Genomic DNA, 23,506 nt, shown 5'->3' on the forward strand with positions numbered 1-23,506 from the left:
GTGGAAACTCACTAGAGACTTCCTCTAGTCTGGAGCCACCCCAGAGAAGAACTCTTCTGTCTTCTTGTCCTACAAAAAGAAAACCGCTGCAACTCATTCGGCTCTGCGAGGTTCAGAACGTTGCTCATCCAAAAAAAAAAGAAAAAAAAAAAAAAAGAAAAAAAAAGAAAAAAAAAAAAACCAGGAAAAAAGAAAAGCGGATTTGGGGGTGGGGGTGGGAAAAAAACCCAGCCTGGCTTTCCCCTGCGTGAAGGGGAGCCGTGGTGTACTGCTCGTGGGGTCGGATTGGTGGTGAGTGAGGTCCAGCGCGGCTGGTGTGTCTTGGAAGTGTTGCCGACGTGTCCCTAGGGAACCAAGGGATGAAGCGAGGCTGCGGGGGAGGGGGAGGCAAGGCCGTGACGCTGGGCGGGTGTTGGATGAGGTGGGGATCAACTGGGTCGTCCCCGGGAGCCGGAGGCATCGGCGCCGGCGGGCGGCTGGGCACGTTTGGGTGGTGCTCAGTGCTGCGCAGAGGGACAGGCAGCATTCGGCAGTGCTGGTGCTGCCCTCGCAGCCTCCCTCAGCCAGATCTCCTCCAAATTAACGTTGGTGGCACAGGAGCCATCGGCTTCTCCGGTGTCGGCCTTGCCTAGGAAAGAAACCCTCCCGCTGGCTGTCAGCCCGGAGCCGGGCCGAGAGGCTCCCGTTAGTGTTTCCAGCCCAGCCGCAGCCTCGCTGCTCTTCCGCGGCAGCAAGGGGGCCGACGATGCCCCCGGCGGCAGGACAAGCTTTGATGCAAAGAGGGTTGGTGAGCAGTGCCGGCGGCCCCGAGGGCTGGCCATCACCCAGTGAAGGTGGGACCACAGTGGCTTCAACCCAACCCTGCAAACCAGGGCTGGCCCCAGTGGAACCCAGTGTTCTGAGCCGGTCTGGCCAGAGATGTTCAGCCTTTTTGTTTTGGGGGTGGGGGTGGAACCGTCAAACTCCTCCAGGTACCTGAGATGTGCTTAGCAGTTTCTTACTGACCTGCGCCCCATCTGCTTCTGTTTTCAAAAGGTCAGTGGAGGAAAGCTGGTTGCAGTAAAGGCCCGCGGGTCTCAGTGCCGGGTCATTTACCTGTCAAAAGCAAGAGCCGGGTTCAGCTGGGGCTCCTGGGTGCCAGGGGTGGCACTCACCACCCTCTCAAGCTGAGCTTTGGGAGGGTTTGGGGAGGGGATGCTCATGGATGGGTGACTGTGCTGCCAGCATCCTCCCTGCGCTATGAGCTGCAGTTTTAGGGCATCGGAGGGGAAACCCAATGGGCAGCTGGGACCTATGATTTCACCCTTCTTCCCACCTCCTGCACCTTTGCCTGGAGCTGCTCTGGTGGTATCTCACTTCCAGGCAGTATGAAATGCCACCCAACTGCCCCTAAGAGGGGAAAATGCCACCAGCTCAGCTCACAGGAGGGACCATACTCCTTTCTCGCAGAGCCCAACGGCTTCTCTGCAGGGAGACTGCAAGCCCCAACCCACAATGTCTCATGCAATGAGCCAAGAGTTCAATGGTGCAGAGACAAATGCCAAAAACACTGGGGGCATCTCTGTCTGGCCCAAGAAGGTTCTCACCAAAGGGCTAGAACCGTGGAAAGCTCCCACATCCAACCATCCCCAGGTTTCACAGCTCCCTGGGGATGCTCAGCTACAAACAGACCCACCATCAGCCCACCACAAGGGCTGCAGGTGCTCAGTATGTCCCTGCACCCCACTGAGGACACACAGGACACTCTAAGGTGCTGGTGCCCCTGGGCTCAAGCACAGTGGCAATGCCAGCAGAGGCAGCCAGACTGACTTTGGACACTGGTACCCCCGCCTAGGGCCAGAGAAGCAAATGTTGAACCCTGGGGTGCTGGCTGATGATGCTGGGAGCAGGGATGGTGTGGCACTGACCTGCTCTGAGCACATGGAATTCATCCCAGGCATCTGCAGTGAGTTCATCTGCATCTGTCCAGCTATGGGGTTCATGTTCTGGACATTGGTGTTTCCTCCCGCCATGGAGACGGTGATGCTCATGTTGTTGTACATGCCCTGCTGAGCAGGGGCCACCTGGCTCTGCCCTGCTTGGCTGAATACACTGAAAAAGAGAAGAAAGGCATCACCAGGGTGTCCCTGGTGGTGGGAGGCATGTGCTGAGCCCCTTTGGGTGGCCTGAGGTGTGATGGCAGCCAGCCTGGCTCTTGTTGACCACCAAGACCACTGATGGAAGGAGTGGAGGCCTACCCTGGGGACAGCAGGAGGGACAAGGAAGCATTCGAAGGGCTGCCTGCATCAAGGCTTAACCAATGTGTATGGTGGCTGCTGTGGGGTGTGATGGGGTAGGGACACCAGCACCAAGAGAGGAATCATTACAGGCCTTTGGGCTGGTTAAGGGTCACTTAGATGCAAAGTCCTGGCTTATGTGACACCAAGTCCACTCTTTTGTGCTCTTTCCAGTGCCCTCAACACCCAGCCCCCCCCACTTCTTCTGCAGGCAGGAGGACAGTTCTCCATGGCAATGTGAGGTGAAGCATCCCACCTCCAACAGCTCCCATCTCACCCCACACAGCCCAGGTAACCTCCTGCTTGACTAGCACAGGTTAGTTGAGCTACCTGGACAGAACCAAGACACAAAGCATGGCATCCTCTAGGTGAGCTTTTGGTTGGGTTTTGTTCTCCCTAATTCTGGAGACCCGAGGCTCCAACCTGACTTGTGAAAAAGGTAACAAGTCTGGTGACTCTTTCCATTGGCTTCCCTAGGTCACAGTTGAACACATCTTAAGAGGGTCACACAGTGACCTAGGACTGCCGGTTTTGACTCTTTGTTGTGCTTCCTAATCCTGCTTCCAGCAGTCATTTAATTATGAGCCAAAGAACTGCTTCACATCCTCCTGTTTCACATCCTCCTCAACATGTGCTCATTCATATAAACACTGTGGGCTTCTGGCTGCTTCTGAGCTGACATGAAGATGAGGACATGGGTTGATGGTGACCTCTGGAGGACATCGGGGTAGGAGAACACAGCCTGAGCTCAGCTCATGTCCTCAGCCTGGTGTCAACTATGGGCCTGCCAGCACCCTTCCAGCGGGACTGTCACCTCGGGGTCCCCTTCTCTGCCTGTGTGTGTCACCTTGTATGCTCCAGGTTCTCCCCATCAGGATCTTACTTGCTGTTGCCCATGGCTCCTTGCTGCCAGGTCTTCATGTCTGGGGACTGGTAGCCGGCAGTGGGCGGGGCTGGCTGCAGCATGGGGCTCTGTGATGGTGGGAGCTGGGGGGACATCAAAGGGCTGCTGGGGCTGAGTGACGGGGCGAAGGCTGGCTCGCTCTGCTGGCCCATGCCTGGGGAAGGACAGACGGTGTCAGCGCTGGGCAGACCCCCACCGGCAGTCCCCATCCCCTCCTTCTCCCCTGCTGGCATCAAATCAGAAGCATCAGCCCTGACTTTCGCTTTCAAGGTCTCTGTTTTTCGTGTCAAGCAGCTGCACTGTATTTTAGGGATGAAGGAGCAGAGACCCCCTCCTGCCCAGGTGGCTTCTATCATAACATTGTTTTGGTTGGAAGAGACCTTTAAGACCAAACCCAACCATTAACACAGGCTTTTCAATCCCTCCAGGGATGGGGACTACACCACTGTCCTGGGCAGTCTGGTCCAGGTCTCAACAACCCTTTCAGGAAAGAAATTGTTCTTCAGGTCCACCCTAAACCTTCCATGGTGCAACTTAAGGCCCTTTCCTCTTGTTCCTTGGGAGAAGAGACCAACCCCCACCTCACTCCAACCCCCATTTAAGGAGTTGTGGTGAGCCAGGTCTCCTCTCAGCCTCCTTTTCTCCAGGCTAAACAATCCCAGTTCCTTCAGCTGCTTCTCTCAAGACTTGTGCTCTGGTGTCTTCACCAGCTTTGTTGTCCTTCTCTGCACATGCCCCAGCACCTCAATGTTCTTGGAGAGAGGGGCCCATGACTGAACCCAGTATTATCTATTACTATTACTATAATCTAAAATGATCTTAGCATCCCACCTGCCTGGGAAACAGCCAAGGTTATGATGAGATGATGCCACAGGAGGTCCCTATGGGCCTACCGCAGCCACACTGTAGTTCTCTCTGTTCATCAGTAATGTCCACTTTGCTGTGTCTCTGCACTGATGCTTGAACATGAAGACCTTCTAGATGCTGCCTGTCTGCATGCAACTCTGCACTGACTCCCCCATCTGAACAAGTCTGGTGCCCACCCAAGAGGCAGAAGCTGTCTGCAGCTCATTCCACCCATTTTGTTCTTTTTGAGAGCATATACACACAGTTAAGGAAGCACAATTTAGAGGGCTGCCTTGCAGTTTGATTTTTAAGGACAGAGTTGTGGAATTATTTTCCCCAATGATACCAATTTTGGGGGGAGATTCAACCAGAAAAGGTCTCCCTGGGAGGTGGAGACCAGAGACACAGCTTGGATGAGATGGTTGGGGCTGAAGCCTCAGGTGATGGGTAATCAGGGCAGGGCTGCAGTATCCTTGCAGGTCTCAGCTCTGCCATCCACCTCACTTTCCCTACCACTGGATGGTATTCCAAGTGCTCCACCTACCTGATCCCGAGTACTGAAAGATGTTCTGCTGCATCTGTGGGGCCATGCTGGCACCGAACTGCCCCACGACGCCCCCCATCATACTCCTGTTCACCATGCTGCTGCGGTTGCCCAGCGCTGCCTCGGGGTTGGATGCCAGGGGCGAGAAGGGGCTGGTGGAGGTGGGAGGGTTTCCTGGGCTTGTACCGTAGTTTGGAGGATAGGGGAACTGCTGCGGGGGCGCCTGGGGCAAGCGAGCGGCTCCAATCTGTACCGGGAGCCCCGTGGAGGGAGGGAGGTTGCTGCCGAAGCTCTGCTGCCGCATCAGGAGGGCTCTCTGCTGCATCAGCTGCCGCTGCCGGTGCTGCTGGCTGTACAGCTCCCGCTGCCGCTGCGCCAGCATCTGGGCATTGAGGGGAGGCTGCGAGGAAGGAAGGGGATGCTCCGGTTACTAACGTTGCTCTCCGGTCCTGGCAAACGGCTCTGCAACTCCCCAGCACAGGAGCCGTGGGTGCCCCTCTGCTGCGGGTTCACAGGATGTTAGGGGTTGGAAGGGACCTTTGAAGATCATCAAGTCCAACCCCCCTGCCAGAGCAGGACCATAGGATCTAGCACAGGTACACATCCAGATAGGGCTTGAAAGTCTCTAGAGAAGGAGACTCCACAACCTCTCTGGGCAGCCTGTTCCAGTGCTCTGTGACCCTCACAGTGAAGAAGTTCCTCCTCATGTGGAGGTGGATCCTCCTGTGCTGTAATTTCTATCTATTGCCCCTTGTCCTATCACAGGGTGCAACTGAGCAGAGCCTGTCCCCTCCCTCTTAACCCCCAGTCCTCAGATATATATAAACATTTATTAAATGCCCTCTCACTCTTCTCTTCTCCAGACTAAAAAGCTGCAGGGTTGGGGTGCCTTGGTTAGCAAGGAAAGTTGGAAAGCTCCTGGAATGCTGCTGCAGGGCAGAGGAGTTTGGAGGTATTAAAGATCAGCCTCTGCACGCACCAAATGGCAAAGCTCCAGGCGCCAGACCATTCCCCAGGGTGGGAAAACAGGCTCTCGAGTCACCTGGCTGCTGCCACCAACTACCCTTCTTCCCTGCAGGACCCACTTCTTGTGCCCTCCCTGGGATGCTCCTACACTTTGGACTCCTTTAGGTTGTGAGATGTTGAAAAAACCCCACCCATCCCACCAGCTTCTCCATCACCAGGGGCTCGTTCCCCATATGGTTGAGCCAGATGCGTTGGAATGAATCACCTTTAAAAGCCTGACAAAGCCATCAGCAGCTGAAAGCAGAGCTACAGTAGGAAGGGTTTCATCTCCTACCACTAATGATCTCCAGGGCACCTTAGGGATGTCACCACTTGACAAAAAGGCTAAAGGCTTCTCTGAGAAGTGGAATCAAGTCAACAGAACTCAGCTACGCTTTCCAAGCTCTCCTTGTACCCAGGAGATGTTTTATCCACTTTATTAGAAGCCAAATGAGAACTTTAGGAACGGAGGATTTGCAGGATCATTAAGGAGATTCACTGGAGCTTCTGGTATCTATTTCCTAAAGATCCTCCTCAATTAAATGCGTTTGCACGCTCTCCTCACAGCAATCACCAAGTATTTAGACTTTAAGCAGGTGGAGGAGCTGCAACAGGAGTGAAACAAAAAAACCCCAACCCATGGCAGCCTGTCTTGTGGCCACCTCTCTGCAAGTGTGAGGATTTTTTTCTCTCCCATTAAGTATAGAGAGGAGTGAGCCAGGCTGCACTGACAGGGAAGACGTGGGGATGAACCCTGTGTTTTTCCCAGCTGGAAAGTCACATTGCATCCACCTTACCTAAGATCAGAGAATTGTTTGGGTTGGAAAAAACCATCAAGTCCAACCATTAATCCAGCACTGCCAGGTCACTACTAAACCATGCCCCCCAGCACCACATCTAGACAGCTTCTCACTCCCTCCAGGGATGGGGACTCCACCGCTGCCCCAGGCAGCCTGTTCCAGGGCTTGGCAACCCTTTTGGAGAAGAAATTGTTCCTCATGTCCAACCTAAACCTTCCAACTCGAGGTTGTTTTCCCTTGTCCTATTGCTTTTTCCCTGGAGAAAAGACCAACCCCCACCTTGCTCCAACCTCCACTCAGGGAGTTGTAGAGAGTGAAAATGTGTCCCCTGAGCTTCTAGGCTTGACAACCCCAGTTCTGAGATGCTCCTCACAAGGCTTGTCCTCTAGACCCTTCACCAGCTTCGTTGCCCTTCTTTGGACGCCCTCTAGCACCTCAAAGTCCTTCTTGTGGTGAGGGCCCCGAAACCAATCCAGGACTCAGGGTGCAGCCTCACACAGTGCTGGGTACCTGTGACGTGATCTGTTGCTGCATCCCTGCCCGCATGTTGATGCCCACTGGAGAACTGGCTGCAAACTGGTTGAGGATGGCCTGCCGGTTCTGGTGGATCAGCTGGAGAGGAAACAAAACAAAGCCAAGGAGGCCTTCAAAACTCCGGTGCAGCAGCTTCCCGGCCAGCCCACGCTGTCTGGCTGGGACGCGTGGGCTGCGGGCTGCACAGAGGAACTGCCCCTGGCCCCCTTGCCCACGGCCCTGGGGTGCAGATGGGGAAGCGTTACCTGTTGCTGGCCCTGCAGCCGCTGCTGCAGCTGAAGTCGCAGATGGTTGGGGGCTGTCGTGGGTCTGTTGAGCGTCTGCCGGGGCTGCATGGCCATGTTGGTGGGGAAGGTGCTGCGGGGCGGTGGGACCTGCACCGGCATGGGTCCAAAGGACGGCTTCTGCCTGACCATGCTGGGGAAAGCACCGGGGAGGTTGGTGGTGGGAGAGGCGGAGGAGTAAGGCTGGGGGTACATGCCGGGTTTCTGCTCCATCATGAGCGGCGGGGTGGCTTGCTGGGGCTGGAACCGCTCTGTCAGGGCTTCCAGCCCACCGCCCTGGGGAAGCCAAAGTGGGAGGAGAAGGTCACTTTGGAGATCCATCAGCACCTCACCTCTACCCGGACAGCTGAGAGAGGATGAGATGCTTGTAAGGATGCTGCTGCCTGTTTATCCTCATCCCTTGCCCAGAGAGGTGATGGGGTCAGTGTCCCTGGAGGTGTTTAAGAAGAGACCGGATGAGGCACTTAGTGCTATAGTTTAGTTGATTAGTTAGTGTTGGGTGATTGGTTGGACTTGATGATCTTGGAGGTCTCTTCCAACTTGGTTGATTCTGTGATTCCGTGTGAGATCTACAACTGCACTGAGGAGGGCATTAAATGCCTCCTCCCTAGGGCTTAACAAACCTTGGAGGGACAGAGATCATTGAATCACAGAATGGTTTGGGTAGGAAGGGACCTTTAAAAGTCATCTAGTCCAAACCTCCTGCAGGGCTATCTTTAAATACAGCAGGTTACTCAGAAACCAACCTCATCTGGAACGGTTCCAGGGATGGGGCTTCTATCACCTCTCTGGGCAACCTAGCCCTGTGTCTCACCACCCTCAGTGTAAACAGTTTCTTCCTTCTATCCAGTCTGAAATCTCTCCTCTTTTAGTTTAAAAACCATCACCCCTTGTCCCGTCACAGCAGACCCTACTAAAAAGTCTGTCCCCAGCTTTCTTACAGGCCCTTTTAAGTACTGAGAGGCTGTAGGAAGGTCTCCCCAAAGCCTTCTATTCTCCAGGCTGAACAACCCCAACTCTCTGATCCTGTGTCCATAGCAGAGGGGTTCCACCTCTCCAAGCATTTTTGTGGCCTCCTCTGGGCATGCTTCAACAGGTCCATGTCTCTCTTTCCCGTGCTAGGGACTCCATCTTTTAGCTTGCTTGGGAGCAAAGACCAAGGCTTTTCCTGTCTCAGGGCTTAACTCCCTGGGCTGGTGGGGTATTGCAGGGTAGATGCTGCTGCTTTCCTCTGCAGTTGTCTGCCCTCTGCAGCATCTGCTAGCACTGAGCTTCTCATCTGGGCTTCAAACAGCTGCATGCTTGGTTGAGCAGACCCTAATGGCCAGAGGATCAACCTGCACATGGGAAACAGTTTGTGTTCTCTCTGCTTTCCTGTTTTTTGCAGCCTCAGAAGCTCAGCTGAAGGTGTTTTGGGTCCCCAAGAGCACCTTGGACACAGGCCATGCCAAAGGGTGGGAGCCATGGACTCCCAGGACTGAGAGGGACCTTGTGGTCTATAGGAGAGCTGTTCCTACACAAATGAGCCATAGTACAACAGGGAGATGATTTCCACGCCAGCAAATCATGAGAAGAAGATATTCTGTGCTGCTCTAGCCTGGCTCAGGCAGAGAAATTTGATGTTTGAGCTATGAACCCACAGAGAAGTGACACCTGAGAGCCAGAAGCCTTAATGTGAGTCCCGTGGGTTAAAAGGAAGCTGTGTTAAGACAAACCACACACACACTGCTTTTGGGATTTGGTGAAATGGTGCCCATCAAAGGACTGAGGCTTGAAGGCAGGGATGAGGATATGGGAACAGTGCTGAGGAGAAGATATCACTTAGGATCAGTTAAAATTGTAGTGGGAAAAAAAATAAATGGCTTAAGATAAATTAAGATGGATTTTATCTGTTTCAAGGACTGGATAGCAGGACATAAAGCAGCAGCCTGAGATGGCCAGAAACCACAGACCTGCTGAACTGAAGCTCTGTCCCCAAACCACCCAGTTTCCAGCTGCACCTTGATGAAACTGGGGGCAGCTATCTCCAGCACTCCACCTCACAGTGTCTGTGGCAGCATGGAGGAGGTGGTGGATTTGGTGGATGCGAGCCCCTAAACGGCAAGAACACGTCCTGGAGGGGAACCAGAGACACGTTTTCTTCCCTCACAGGCCTCTCTGCTGACTTGGTTGTTTCACTAAAGAAGGATTTCCAGCAAGTATTTCATGGAACTATTCGAAGTATTTCTGAGGTTCAGCCGAAGCCATGGAAAAAACCCAAGATTCCCATTAACAAAATGATTCCCTGGATGTGAGCAAAGCTGGGTTGGAGTCCAAACATGAGATAATCACCCCTGAGCCAGGTGCTCTGTGGCAGGGGAAGCACTGGATTGGTGTGGGGATGCTTGGAACCATCAGGGACTGTCTCAGGGCATCTCAGACCAGTGGCCCAGTGCTTTTGAAGCCTGTCTGGTGAGGAAAGGGTTGCTGGGGAGCGCTGCCAGCTGAGTCTGCAAAACCCTTGTGAAAACACTGAGCTGTTGCAGCTGCATCTTTGGCAAGAGCATTTCTCATCCTTGTACCAGAGAGGCTGAACTCCCTACCCCTAATCTGAAAAAAAAACTGCAGGCAGGTGATGATTTTGAAGGCACAGCCTTGAGAAAAGGGACATGGCAAATAGTTAAGTCAGGAATTGATTCACTGGCAGATTCCCCAAACTGCTGATGAAAAGAGAAACTCTTCCAGTAGCTCAGTGCAAGGCATCCTAGTGGGGCTGCAGAAGATGTGTCACCTCCAGGCTTAAATGATGCAGGATCAGGCCCAGAGCTGTCAGAGGGATTTGCTCTGAGGAGCTTGTTTCTAAGGAAATCCCATTTAAGAGAAACATGGAATCATTCTGGTTGAAAAAGACCTTTAAGATCATCAGTTCAAACCATTAACCCAGCACTGCCAGGTCAGCATTAAACCATGTCCCTCAGCACTACATCTACACCTCTTTCAAGACACTTCAAGGGATGGTGACTCCACCACTTCCCTGGGCAGTCTGTTCCAGGACTTGACAATCCTTCTGGGGGAAGAAATGGTTCCTCATGTCTAACCTAAACCTTCCCTGACTCAACTTCAGGCCATTTCCTCTTGTCCTAATGCTTGTTCCTTGCTCTAGCCTCCTTTTAGGAGACATTAGCAGGCTTTTGATTCTCTTCCTTGTTTTGGAAAAAGCATGTGTGAGTGCTATGGGATACAGAGAAAGAAACCACTCAAAGACAAATCCCAAGGAATCCATCTCATTTTCCATGTCACTTACAGCCAGCTTTCTGCCCCCTGCTGTGTCCCAATATTTAGGAAACCCTGGACCCTTCAGAAGCATCTGCCCCCACTGATATCTGCAAACAGGGAGGCTCCAAGCAGGGTTCAGCTGCAGAAAGCAGGGCGCCAGCACTATCTGGGGAAGCACTGCTAAAAGCAAACCTCATTTATTTTTCTCCCTGTGGTTCAACCCGAGACAGAAGGGCAGCTGCACTGTAAGCCAATCTTGATAGTCAGGGTTTCATACCAGCGAGGCCATTAGATATATTATTAGGCAGCACAACCCAGGCTCAGGAATCCTAGGCTGTGGGATTCCAGCTGGAAGGTTCCTCCGTGCCCTAGTTCCCCTGCCTAGTAAGGTGGAGAAGGGGGACACAGCCTTCCAGCTCTCCCCATTACATGAGCTGCTTGGGGCTGAAACTGCTCAGCTGCCTCTTTGCCAGGCTGCTGGTTCTCATGGGGGATTGTGTTTGAAAAGAGGAGAAGTGAGGTATTGTGTTTCACAGGGCTGTTCTCCAGCTGGTTTTGTGGAGGGAGAGGGAACGGCATGGTGTTAAGTATCATCTCTGAATCTGAAGTGCTCATGTGTTCCCACTCACATCTGGCCTCCTGTTACCAGATGTTGGAAATCCTCCTCCATGCTCATGTCAAGCCACAGCATCTGGCCCTGTGTGTGACCTCCAATGAGTCCCACGAGTGGTTCTCTCTTTACCTGGACCAATTTGTCGATCCCCAGAGCTCGATCCAGCTCAGCCAGCTCCGTCTCATCTTTGCCACTGAGGAAGGAGACGAGCTGCTCGAGCAGGGCCTTCTCGTCATTCCGACCCTCCGGCGTGGTGGGAGGACACAGGAGCACATCCAGCTGCGAGGTGATGCACTGGCTGCAGAAAGGAGAAGCCAAGAGGAGGCATGTTAAGGTTTAGGGGGGAGGCTGAGCTGGGAGACACTCGAGTGATACAGCCCCTACAGTCAAGGGCACTTGCTCCCACCCTGCTGCATCAATGCCCCGTGGCTCAAACACCGGCCAAGCTCGCTCAAGCTCAATCCTTGTACCAAAACCCCCTTGTATGGATTAACCTCTCCATGAAATAATGCCAGTGCAGCATTTTGGGGAGGTGTGGGAAGAAAAGTTTGGTGCTTGTGCAGGCTTTGCTCCTGCAGGACTTTTGGACAGGACAGAGAGAGGCAGAGCAAAACTTCTGCTGGCACGAAAGCAGGAAGGCTTGGATGGAGCCGGAGCAGCTGGAAGAAGAAAAGGAGAACCTTTGAGCTGCAAAAATCAGATTTCTGCAAAGCTCTCTGAGTATTCTTTGGGAATAAGATTAATATGTAATGAGAGACATTCCAATGACGTGACTAATTGGAGTCAATCGGATTTGCCGGCTCCAACACGATGAAGAGAGCCGTGGCACATCACGCTCGCAGAGAGGTACAAAGGAGAGGGCTCAAACATGCCAGCGGTTCCCAAGCAGCAATGTTTATCCTTTTAGCTCCAGATGAGGACCAGATGTACAGTAAGGAACTGAAGCTAATCTGACCCAGGCCGCTGCAGCCAACACACGCAGCCCAAGCTAGGGAACAGAGATGCTCGGCACTGGGGCTTCTTAAATTGCAGAGCGGGACTGGAGAGGGAAGTGAGGAGACAAGAGGTGAAGAGCAGGGCTGCTTTCCCTCTCCAGCCAAGGTTCCTGCAACTTGCTGCTTGTATCAAACCTGTTGTTTCAGTGCCAAGGCCAAAGTTTGCTGCACAGACAAGGGGAAGACATGCTTCTTTTCCACATTAACAGGCAGCTAGAGGAGAAATTCAGATTGGCATTGTCTCTTCAGCCCATGCTGGACTTCTGCACAGATGGCAAAAGTTGGTTTAGAGATTGTGGGGACAACTCACTTTTTATGTAGTAAAGAAACTTCTGTCCAGTCCTGCCTTGCAGCCCAATCCAGTTTTCAGAGCCTTCCCCACTCTTCCTCTCCTCCTCCACCATGCTAAGGTGGGAGTCAGATGAGTCTCCAGGCAGGTGATGAGTGGGCAGAGAAGACCCTGGACCTTATGCATCACGTCCCTATGTTGAAGGTTTTCTATCTACCAGGACCCTTCAGGGTTTTTTGAGATGAAAGCTTCTGCATGTGGTGAGAAGAAATTCAGCTATGGGCAGAGATGGCATCAAATGGTGCTTGAGGTCCTGTAAAACATCTCCCTGGCATGGCCTTCAAGCACTGCTCCAAAAGGCTGCAGGCCTCCAGCACAGATGTCCTTGGAACCTCAGGCATCTCAGATGGCACTGGGTGCCAGTACTGAGGCAACTGAATCAAGCCCTGGGAGGCATGTTTGACCTTGAGGGATTAGAGGAACATGTGTGAGAATGGAGACCTGACTTGATTCAAGGAGCCTTGAACCTGGCCCATGGCCTCCCTCTGCTGTGGAAGACACAAGAGCACTTATGCTTAGGACATGAAAGAGGGGATATTGGCATCATCTCACTTTAGCAGGAGACCATGGGCATCTTCCCAGCTGGAGCACATCTTGGAGCAGGTCTTGAGGACCAAAGTCCAGAGGCTTCTCCCCAGCAGGATCTCTTCTCTTAGCCACAGTGGAAGTGGAGTTGATCACAACACCACAACTCCACCAGGATGCTGCCAAGGCAGGTATCACCCATGATGCTCCATCAGACCTATGGTCACTGAAGATTCAAGAGGGAACTGAACTGGGAACCAGCTGCTTCCAGTGTTGCTTCTGCCCACCACCTCTGGTAGGAACCAGCTGTGCTTGGAGTCTCTAACTCAGGAGGAGCAGAGACTCACCAGGACAAGTAAGCCTCCACCCCTCCTCTTGCTGTCATCTTGTAGCTTTGGTCCATATGTTGGCTCTGCTGGTGGCTCTACCATGTGGGAAGCCCAACCCTGCTGTAGAGAGCTGATGGAGCCATGTGAAGTCCCACCATGTAGCATGGTTTTCCTTACTTTCTCCCTGCTCAATGCCAAGAAAAATCAAAGATGACCTTCTGAAACCCTAATAAGGCTGCAGTGTTAAAGTGTGCTTGAAACCATCACTTTCCAAAGGCAGGGACTGTGTGAGATTTGTTACCTCCACATCTCACCAGGCTTTGGGTAGATGCCACTGCTCCCCTGGTCTAACTTTGTCTCCTGAAAACCACCCGGGGTGTTTTTCCCACCTGAGGACTCAAGAGATGCTGCTGCCAAACACTTCTGTTCTTGATACCCGTGCAGGTCCCCAGTGTTCCATGCCAACCTGCATCCTCACTCGATCATCCTGCTGAGGAGGGTGAGACGGAAGCAAATCCACTTCCTTCTTCCCAGCTGCGCTGGCTGGGGACACAAAGACAGCCAGACCCACTCAGTGCTGGCAGCACAAGGCTGATGAGTAAGATAAGGTCATTTTGACCCCAGAAGCAGCATTTTAAGGAACATTCATCCTTTCAAACACAGACTGATTTTTGAGCAGCAATGCCCTTCGCCAGAGGTGCCCCACAGATTTTTATCTCCACAAATTGTTGACACTGGCAAGTGGCTTCCTTGTAGCTAGGCCTTGGGCTGATTAAATCCCAGTTAAGCAGGCATTTGTTTTATCTCCCATCTCTTCCAAGCAGCAAGAGGCTAAGTCTTGACAGCAGAAGGCCCAAGATCCAGTTGCAGTAACTCTCTTCTTGTGCTGAGCTAAGAGCTTTCAGAAATTAATTGACATTTAGCCTCTACAGAAAGATGTTTGGCTTCCAGCTTGCTCAAATCCAACTCTCAGATGTGTCTTCTTCAGGACTGCAGAACAGAGACTCTGCTCATCTGCTAAAGACTTTAATTAATAGAGGAAACTCTGCCTCTCCACAAAGCAGAGTAGGGCTTTGGCAAGAATATCACAGAATCATAGAATGATTTGGGCTAGAAGGGACCTCTGGAGATCATCTGCTCCAACTCCTCTGCTAAAGCAGGGTCACCTAGAGCAGGTTGCCCAGGACGGCATCCAGGTGGGTTTTGAATGACTCCAGAGATGGAGACTTCCCCACATCTCTCAGCAGCCTCTTCCAGTGTTCTGCCACCCTCAAAGTTAAAAAGTTCCTCCTCATGTTTGGATGGAACTTCCTACGCTCAAGTTTGCAGCTGTTACCTCTTGTCCTGTTGCTGGGCACTGCTGATGCAAGACAGGCCCCATCCTCCTGACACCCACCCTTTAAGTATTCATAAGCATTGAGAAGATCCCCCCTCAGTCTTCTCCTCTCCAGGCTAAAATGCATCAAGTCCCTCAGCCTTTCTTTGTACGTTCCCATATCACCTCCACAGCCCATTGCTGTGCCTTCTCAAGTAGTTCCCTGTCCTTCTCACACTGGGGTGGCCCAGGACTCCAGATGAGGCCTCACAAGGGTAGAGGGGGAGAAGAACCTCCTGCTCAACCTGCTGTCCACACTCTTCTTGATGACCCCAGGATGCCATCAGCCTTCTTGGCCACAAAGGCACATTGCTGGCTCATGGTCATTCTGTTGTCCACCAGCACTTCCAGGTCTCTTCTCACAGAGCTGCTTTCTGGCAGGTCAGGCCCTAACTTGTACTGATACTTAGGTACAGGACCCTACAGCTGCCCTTCTTGAACTTCCTGAGTTCACTCTCTGCCCAACTCTCCAACCTGTCCAGGTCATGCTGGATGGCAGCACAGCCTGATTGTGTATCAGGCACCTGCTCCCATTTGGTGTCACCAGCTAACTTGCTGAGGGTACACTCTGTCCCTTCATCCAGGTCAGTGATGAATACTCAACAGGACTGCACCCAGTCCTGACCCCTGGGGTACACCAATTGTTATGGACCTCCAACTAGACTCTGTGCCACTGACCATAACCCTCTGAGCTCTCTCTCTCATCTAGTCCTCAATCCACCCCACTGTCCATCCATCCAACCCACACTTCCTAAGCTTGCCTATGAGGTAAGTCTATGCCTATGAGATCAGAGATGCAGTAGTTTTATCTGAAGCCAAGCACATGGGCACTGCAAAGAGCTGCAATGACATCAAAAGACAAAATTGTCCTGTGGTTCTCCAGATCTTGCCACTGCTCACAGCAAGATGTGATGCAAGGGTCAGTGGGGACTTCCATCAACCTTGGCTCTGCCATGGATATAGAATGATAGAATTAAAGAATTGTTCTAATTGGAAGAGACCTTCCACTGCAAGGTCACCACTGAACCATGTTCCTCAGCACCACACCTACACAGCTTTTCAATCCTTTTAGGGATGAGGACTCCACCATTTCCCTGGGCAACCTGTTCCAGGACTTGACAACTCTCTTGGGGAAGAAATTGTGCCTCATGTCCATCCCAAACCTCCCCTGGAACAACTTGAGGCCATTTCTTCTTGTCCCATCACTTGTTCCTTGGGAGAAGAGACTGACCCCCACCTTACTACAACCTCCTTTCAGGGAGCTGTAAAGAGCAAGAAGGTCTCTCCTCAGCCTCCTTTTCTCCAGTCTAAACAATCCCAGTTCCTTCAGCTGCTCCTCAAAAGACTTGTGCTCTAGACCTTTCACCAGCTTCTTTGGACACCCTCTAGCACCTCAATGTCCTTGGAGCGAGAGGCCTCCAAAACTAAACACAGTACTCGAGGTGTGGCCTCAGCAGTGCTGAGTACAGGGGAATAATCCCTGCCCTAGTCCTGCTGGTCACACTTTTGCTGATTCAGGTCAGGATGCTGCTGCCTTTCTTGGCCACCCAGGCACACACCAGCTCCTCTTCAGCAAGCTGTTGACCAGTGACCCAGGTCCTTTCCACCAAGCAGTTTCCAGCCATTCTTCCCTAAGCCTGGAGCATTCACAAGGTTGCTGTGACCCAGGTGCAGGCCCTGGCACTTGGCTTTGTCCAACCTCATACCAGTGGCCTTGGCCCATGGATCCAGCCTGTCCAGGTCCCTTTGTAGAGCCACTCTACCCTCAAGCAGATCAACACGCCCCCACAGCTTGGTGTCATCTGCAAAACATATGGGATTATTCAGGTTCAGATGTACCCTGGATGCCTTCCCCCCATCCTACCTTCCTTGTCTATTCACAGGCTTGTCCCTAGAGAAGTAACAGATGTCATTACTTGCATCACACCACCCTACACACCTCGAGTACTGTGTCCAGTTCTGGGCCCCTCAGTTTAGGAAGGATGTTGACTTGCTGGAACGAGTCCAGAGAAGAGCAACAAAGTTGGTGAGGGGTTTGGAACACAAGCCCTATGAGGAAAGACTGAGGGAGCTGGGGTTGCTCAGCCTGGATAAGAGGAGACTCAGGGGTGACCTTATCACTCTCTACAACTACCTGAAGGGAGGTTGTAGACAGGCGGATGATGGTCTCTTCTCCCAGGCAGCCAGTACCAGAACAAGAGGACACAGTCTCAGGCTGCACCAGGGGAGGTTCAGGTTGGATGTTAGGAAGAAGTTCTATACAGAAAGAGTGATTGCACTATGGAATGGGTTGCCCGGGGAGGTGGTGGAGTCGCCGTCATTGAAGGTGTTCAGGAGGAGACTTGATGGGGTGCTTGGTGCCATGGGTTAGCTGTTTGGGTGGGTTGGATTGGTTGATGGGTTGGACACGATGATCTTGAAGGTCTCTTCCAACCTGGTTTGGTTTATTCTAATTTTATTTTTTTTTTACACAACCCAGGGTTCAGCAGCAAGCATAGCTGCTGTATGGTGATGGGCTGTCATACATACCCCTCTCAGCCTGCACTTGCAAGGTTTCCAGATGGGCAAGGACGCATCTCTGACATTCCAATGTTCTCCTGGGAGAGGTGGGGAAGATACCCAGCCCCATAGAACTTACTCTTCAGGTTTATTCAGCATGCCTCGATTCATGGCTGCCATGCTGTTATCTGTCCAGGGTATCTGCTCCCCCATTCCTGGCTGTCCAAACTGGTGCTCTGGTACCCCCATCTCCAGCTCAGGCATTCCTAGGGGGAGAAGCAGGATGGGGAGAGGAAATGTTAGTGTGTGAGAAGGACAAGGGATGCTGCTGGCAGGAAACAGGCAAGCTGAGAGCACAAGATATCGACTGTGGCCTAAACTATCTGTGAAACAGAAGCCAAGATTCACCAGTTAGGGCCCTTTGCAACCCAAAGTTACAGATTTCAGGTGGAGTTTCCTAAGCAGGAAATTCTGTGTGAACATCTAGGCAGATCCTGCATGCACAGAAGATAGAGGTGACCCTCTGTGCTCCATGTATGCAAATGCCATTAGAAGGTTTCCCTTTCAGCACATTTCTAGCAAGATTTTCCAAATCTCATCAAGTTAGAAGGTTCCTCTTGAAGAAAAATAGTTACTACCAGAGATTTCATGTGCACTTGCAGCCCAGAAGCTGTCTCCTGGGCCGCATCCAAAGCAGCATGGCCAGCAGGTCAAGGGGGGAGATTTTGCCCCTCTGCTCTGCTCTGGTGAGACCTCACCTGCAGTGCTGCATCCTGCTCTGGGGTCCTCAGCACAGGAGAGACATGGACCTGTTGGAGTGGGTCCAGAGGAGGCCACAGAAATGATAAAAGGGTTGGAACCCCCCTGCTGTAAGGACAGGCTGAGAGAGTTGGGTTGTTTGGCCTAGAAAAATCAAGTCCCTGGGGAGACCTTCTTGTGGCCTTTCAGTACTTAAAGGGGACAAACAGAAAGAGGGGGACAGCCCTTTTCACAGGGCCTGTTGTGACAGGACAAGGGCTCATGGTTTTAAACTGAAAGAGGGGAGATTCAGACTAGAGAAAAGGAGGAAACTGGTCATACACTGAGGGTGGTGAGACCCTGGCCCAGGTTGCCCAGAGAGGTAGAAGAGGCATCTCTGGAAATATTCCAGGTCAGGGCTCTAAGCAGCCTGCTCCAGGTAAAGATGTCCCTGCTGGGTGGTTGGACTAGATGGCCTTTAAAGGTCCCTTCCAGCCTAAACCATTCTGTGATTCTGTGACTTTAGCTCCAAAAAGAGGCCACACCCATTAACATTTTCTGCCTCTCTTCTGGAGAAAAGTTCATTTGCAGAGAGAAAGAAGCCAATGCAATTACATTAGATTGTAGAAGAACTTGGAGATTTATGAGGTTAGAGCCTTTACATCATCCCCATTTGAAAGAGGAATGGGGACTGCAGTTCAAACAGCACCTCAGCTAAACCAGCCCATGGAGAACCTGGGAGGTGGGAACTGGAGGGGTAAGCACATTTCTGGCTGAGGTGGCACCTCTGCCACGTTGGGATGTGCTTTCAGCAGTCACTCCTATGCCAAAACCTCAAGTTTCTAACAGAAGTGGTGATGAAGGCAGCTGCTAAAGATAAAAATCTCTCATGGATCCTGATGGTGCCAGCAGCAGCTATGGCAGCTCCAGCCAGGGCAAATAGGCACAGTCTGAGTGCAGCCCATCCCCAGTCCTTCCTCAACTCACCCCAAAAAGGTCCTCAGGCTTGTTGAGGCTGAAGATCATGAATTATCTTGAGTATCATTTACCAGGGCGTAGGTGACCCTCCTCATAGAACCATGGAATCATTAAAGTTGGAAAAGGCCTCTAAGATTATCAAGTCCAAATGCCAACCCAAAATCATCATGCCCACTAAACAATGTCCTGAAGTGCCATGTCTACACTTTTTCTTGACAATTCCATGTTGGTTTTTTTTGCTCCACCTAGGCAGCCTGTTCCCATGCTTGAATACTCTTTCAGTAAAGAAATTTTTTTCTAATATCCAATCTAAACCTCCCTGGTGCAGCTTCAGGCCATTTCCTCTTGTCCTATCACAGTTACCTGGGAGAAGAGACCAACATCCACCTTGCTTCAACTTCCTTTCAGGGAGTTGCAGAGAGTGAGAAGGTCTCCCCTCAGTCTCTTTCTCTTCAGGCTAAATAATCCCATTTCCCTCAGCTGTTCCTCACAACACTTGTGCTCTAGACCCTTCACCAGTTTTGTTGCCCTTCTCTGGTCAGGCTCCAGGATCTCAATGTCCTTCTTGGAGTGAGGGGCCCAAAACTAAACCCAGGATTCAAGGTATTGCCTCACCAGTACTGAGTACAGGAGGACAATCCCTGTCCTAGTCCTACTGGTCACACTATTCCTGATCCAAGCCAGGAAGCTGTTGGCCTTCTTGGCCACCTGGGCACACTGCTGGTTCATCTTCAGCTGGTTGATGACAAACAACCCAAGGTCCTTTTCTGTCAGGTGGTTTCCAGCCACTCTGCCCTAAGCCCAAAGCATTCACAGGGTTGTTGTGACCCAGTGCAGGACCCAGCACTGTTCTTGATGAACCTCATCCCACTGGCCTCAGCCCACTGATCTGGTCTGTCCAGGTCCCTCTGTAGATCACACAGAATCAACCAGTTTGGAAGAGACCTCCAAGATCATCAAGTCCAACCACTCACCCAACACCATCTAATCAACTAGACCATGGCACTAAGTGCCTCATCCAGGCTTTTCTTAAACACCTCCAGGGATGCTGACCCCACCACCTCCCTAGGCAGCCCATACCAATGGGCATTCTCTCTTTCTGTGAAGAACTTCTTTCTAAGATCAAGCCTAAACTTCCCCCTACACAGCTTGAGACTGTGTCCTCTTGTTCTGGTGCTGGTTGCCTGGGAGAAGACACCAACCCCCACCTGGCTACAACCTCCCTTCAGGTAGTTGTAGATAGCAGTAAGGTCTCCCCTGAACTTCCTCTTCTCCAGGCTAAACAATCCCAGCTCCTTCAGCAGCTCCTCATAGTGCTTGTGCTCCAGACCCCTCAACAGCTTTGTTGCCTCTGGACATGTTTGAGCAATTCAACATCTTTCTTGAATCGAAGGGTACAGAACTGGACACAGTATTCAAGATCTCTCCAACCCTCCAGCAGATCACCACCTCCCACCCGACCTGGTGTCGTCTGCACTCTTACCGGGGGTGCCCTGGTTCCCCCTGTCCTGATCACTGAGCAGGGAAGCCTTAGTGCAGCCTGGAGAAGGGTGAGAGGGACAGCTGCCCATGGCTGTACGTACCTGTGTCGGGTGGGAAGGGGTTTGGCGCAGTCACTGTGCCCCTGCCCTGCTGGGACTGGCCGCGGGCGTGGGGGCTGCTGCCGTTGCTGGCCAGGCAAGGGACCTGCCTCAGCTGTGCTGGCTCCAGCGTATCACAGAACTCGAAGGGGGTCCGGCCAGCCTGCACGCCCTGCCCGCTGCTCATGGCTGCAGGTTCAGGAAGCCACAAAAGAACAACAACAACAACAAACAAACCACAGGTCAGATCTCTGCCCAGGGCTCCCTGCTCCACCAGCACTCAGTAGGTTCCCTGCCCTGCCATAAAGGGAGCCAGCACTGGGAAAGTTTGGAGGGTGAGAAGGGGTGGGATGTCACCTGGCCTAAAGCTGAAGGCTCAGTTCCATGGGTGGCTTCGTCACCCGCAACCACTCTGGGGAAGCAGCCCCAGGATTACATAAAATAGGGGATGGTGACAACAGTACCCAGGCAGCAGCACCACAGCTCCTGCATGTTGTGTGAGGGCAAGGGAGCCAGGCTGGCACCCAAAACCCAGCAGCTGCAGGGCAGCTGGGCATCAAAATGAATCAGTTGGACATAAGAAAAACAGGAGGGATGGGGTCTGCATACACCTAATGCACAGAGGGTTTGAACACAGCTAAGGCAAGGGTATCAGTGCATTATGTAATCACAGAATCCCAGCACAGTGGGGTTGGAGGGAACCTCTGGAGATCATCTAGTCCAACCCCTCTGCTAAAGCACAGTCACCCAAAGCAGGTTGCATCCAGGTGGGTTTGGAATCTCTCCCAAGAAGGAGGCTCCACAACCTCTAAGTTCAGTGTAGCCACATTGACCAGGCTCTGCTCCCTTCTGAGTGACCCTGGCACAGAAGCCAGGTCCTGCTACCTATGGCAGCAAGAGGGGAGCCCTCAGCAGAGATGATGTCTTTCCTCTGCAGCTCTCACCTGGCTGGCTTTAAATCACTTAAAATCGTGTCATTAGGCCTCACATTGCTGTCGAGTCGTGGCTCAGTTGGTAGTGCATCAGACCCTTAATGGGAAGGTTGTGAGTTCAAGCCTGCAGTGGGCAGTGGTGTCCTCCCTACTCTAGTCATGAGGTCTGTGCTGACAGGTTGGACTTGATGATCTTTGAGGTCTCTTCCAACGTTAGTGATACTGAATATTATTCTCCTTTTTATTTAGCTAAGTTTATGCAAGTTCAGCTGCAGTCTGCCATCACAGACCAGGTCTCAAATGCTCACACTGAACAGAAAAATGTATGTCAGAGGCAGCCTTGCAAGTGGTGGCCACCAGCCATGGCTATTAGCAACCCCTCTCCCAGTCAGCAACACCTCTCAATCCTGGGTGACCAGCTTAGGGGTGCACTGCTGCGGTGTCTGCTCTGGTCTTGCTGACCACATTATTTCTGATCCAAGCCAGGGTGCTGGTGGCCTTCTTGGCCACCTGGGCACACTGCTGGCTCATCTTCAGCCAGCTGTCAATCAGCACCCACAGGTCCTTTTCCTCTGGGTAGTCCCCAACCACTCTTCCCCAAGCCTGGAGTGTTCATGGGGTTGTTGTGACCCAAGTGCAGGACCCAGCACTTGGCCTTGTTGAACCTCAGCCCACTGGCCAATGCACACATCTCAGAGGGGCAGCATCCCAACCTCTTACCCACTGTTTGGAGGGGAACCACAGGGCTCACTGCCATCAGCCCTCCACTAGCCAGCAAAGACCAGGTCCTTCAGAACACCACTACAGCCAGATGCAGGGTGGTGGTCCCCCATTATAGGCAGTGCTGGAGGACAGCCTCCATTCCCACCATGTAAGAACCTTGTCTGAGGGATGGACACGTACGGTTGAGTCCCATGGGGGCTCTGGCAGCAGTGCTGGGTTGCAGGGGGGCTGCCAGCATCTCTGGTTTGACAGCCACTCCAGCCACACCACTCTCATTTCTCTCTGGGCCACACAAGCCAGGCAGTTGAGCTGCCTTCTCCAGTGAGGGCAGGAGCTGGTCCAGCTGCTCCAGTTCCGCAGCAAACTAGGGGAGGAGAAAACCAAAATCACAGTTAAGTGATTCAGCCCAAACACAGCATGAGCAAGACCATAGCCCCCCACAGAATCCCAGCGTGGTCATGTTGGAAAGGACCTTTAGGGATCATCTAGTACCACCCTCCTGCTAAAGCAGGGTCACCCAGAGCAGGTTGTCCAGGTCTGTGTCCAGGGGAGACTCCACAACCTCTCTGGGCAGCCTGATCCAGAGCTCCAGCACCCTCACAGCAAAGAAGTTTTTCCTCAACTTCAGATGGAGCTTCCTGGCTTCCAGTTTGTGCCTGCTGCCCCTTTGTCTTGTTGCTGGGCGTCAAGGAAAAGAGTCTACCCTGCCCTTTAGATATTGATGAGTATTGAGAAGATCCACTCTTAGTCTTCTCCAGGCTATAAAGCCCCATGTCTCTCAACCTCTCCCCATCAAAGAGATGCCCTTTGTAGCTTCCACTGGACTTTCTCCAGTAGTCTCTTGTCTCCCTTGAACTGGGGAGCACAGAACTGGACACAATACTGTAGATGTAGCCTCACTAGGGCAGACCAGAGTGTGACCGTTTGAGGCGGTGCCTTTAACAATGGGACATCATGGCTAAATGTTTTATAAACAAAAGACAGGTCTAAACTAATTTCATTGGTGGAGAGGCAAAGCACTGCCTTAAGTTTTGATTCCCAGTGAGACTAGTCTCAGTCTTGCACTCCTTTCCCCTCCTTCTGCATGCTTGCAGCTTCTGGGCTTTCGGCCAGACAGACCTTGGAACTGATAAAGCGTGAGGCCTCTACTAACATATTCTGCTTTAATTAACAATTGCTCTTTTTCTCTCTTTCTAACCCTCTCTGGGGAAAAAGGGGAGAAAAGGGGGGTACAGGGAGGGGACGGACCCTCCTCAGCAGAGGAGGGAATCCCATTCCTGTGTTACTTTGTTAGATATTCCTGTGTATATATTGTAAATACTGTAAATTGTGTATATATTCCCCTGCATTTCCTAAACTGCTTTGTAAATACAGCACATTTCCCTTTGCTAATCCGGCTGTAGTTTTCCTTTCAATTTTCTT

The 23,506-nt window shown here is 52.1% G+C and overlaps 1 protein-coding gene across 8 annotated transcripts in view; it reads right to left on the reverse strand.

Annotated features, from left to right (window-relative positions):
* NCOA1 (nuclear receptor coactivator 1) overlaps positions 1-23,506 on the reverse strand; it is a 411,243-nt gene that overhangs the window by 391 nt on the left and 387,346 nt on the right. For 6 of the 8 annotated variants that reach the window (XM_068143160.1, XM_068143159.1, XM_068143155.1 and 3 more), the window contains 10 exons: positions 22,265-22,448; positions 20,433-20,618; positions 17,273-17,399; positions 11,191-11,359; positions 7,155-7,469; positions 6,886-6,987; positions 4,571-4,970; positions 3,160-3,334; positions 1,908-2,091; positions 1,006-1,095 (listed from right to left, as the gene is read on the reverse strand). In XM_068143160.1, coding sequence (XP_067999261.1) covers positions 1,006-1,095; positions 1,908-2,091; positions 3,160-3,334; positions 4,571-4,970; positions 6,886-6,987; positions 7,155-7,469; positions 11,191-11,359; positions 17,273-17,399; positions 20,433-20,618; positions 22,265-22,448 — 1,932 coding nt within the window. Of the gene's footprint in view, positions 1-12; positions 70-1,005; positions 1,096-1,907; positions 2,092-3,159; positions 3,335-4,570; positions 4,971-6,885; positions 6,988-7,154; positions 7,470-11,190; positions 11,360-17,272; positions 17,400-20,432; positions 20,619-22,264; positions 22,449-23,506 lie in introns of all 8 variants that reach the window. The other 2 variants (XM_068143163.1, XM_068143162.1) reach the window with 1 other exon arrangement.

This window comes from Melanerpes formicivorus, unplaced genomic scaffold (assembly GCF_026170545.1).
Source record: "Melanerpes formicivorus ecotype bairdi unplaced genomic scaffold, bMelFor1.0.p_v2 SCAF_9, whole genome shotgun sequence".
Taxonomy (NCBI): domain Eukaryota; kingdom Metazoa; phylum Chordata; class Aves; order Piciformes; family Picidae; genus Melanerpes; species Melanerpes formicivorus.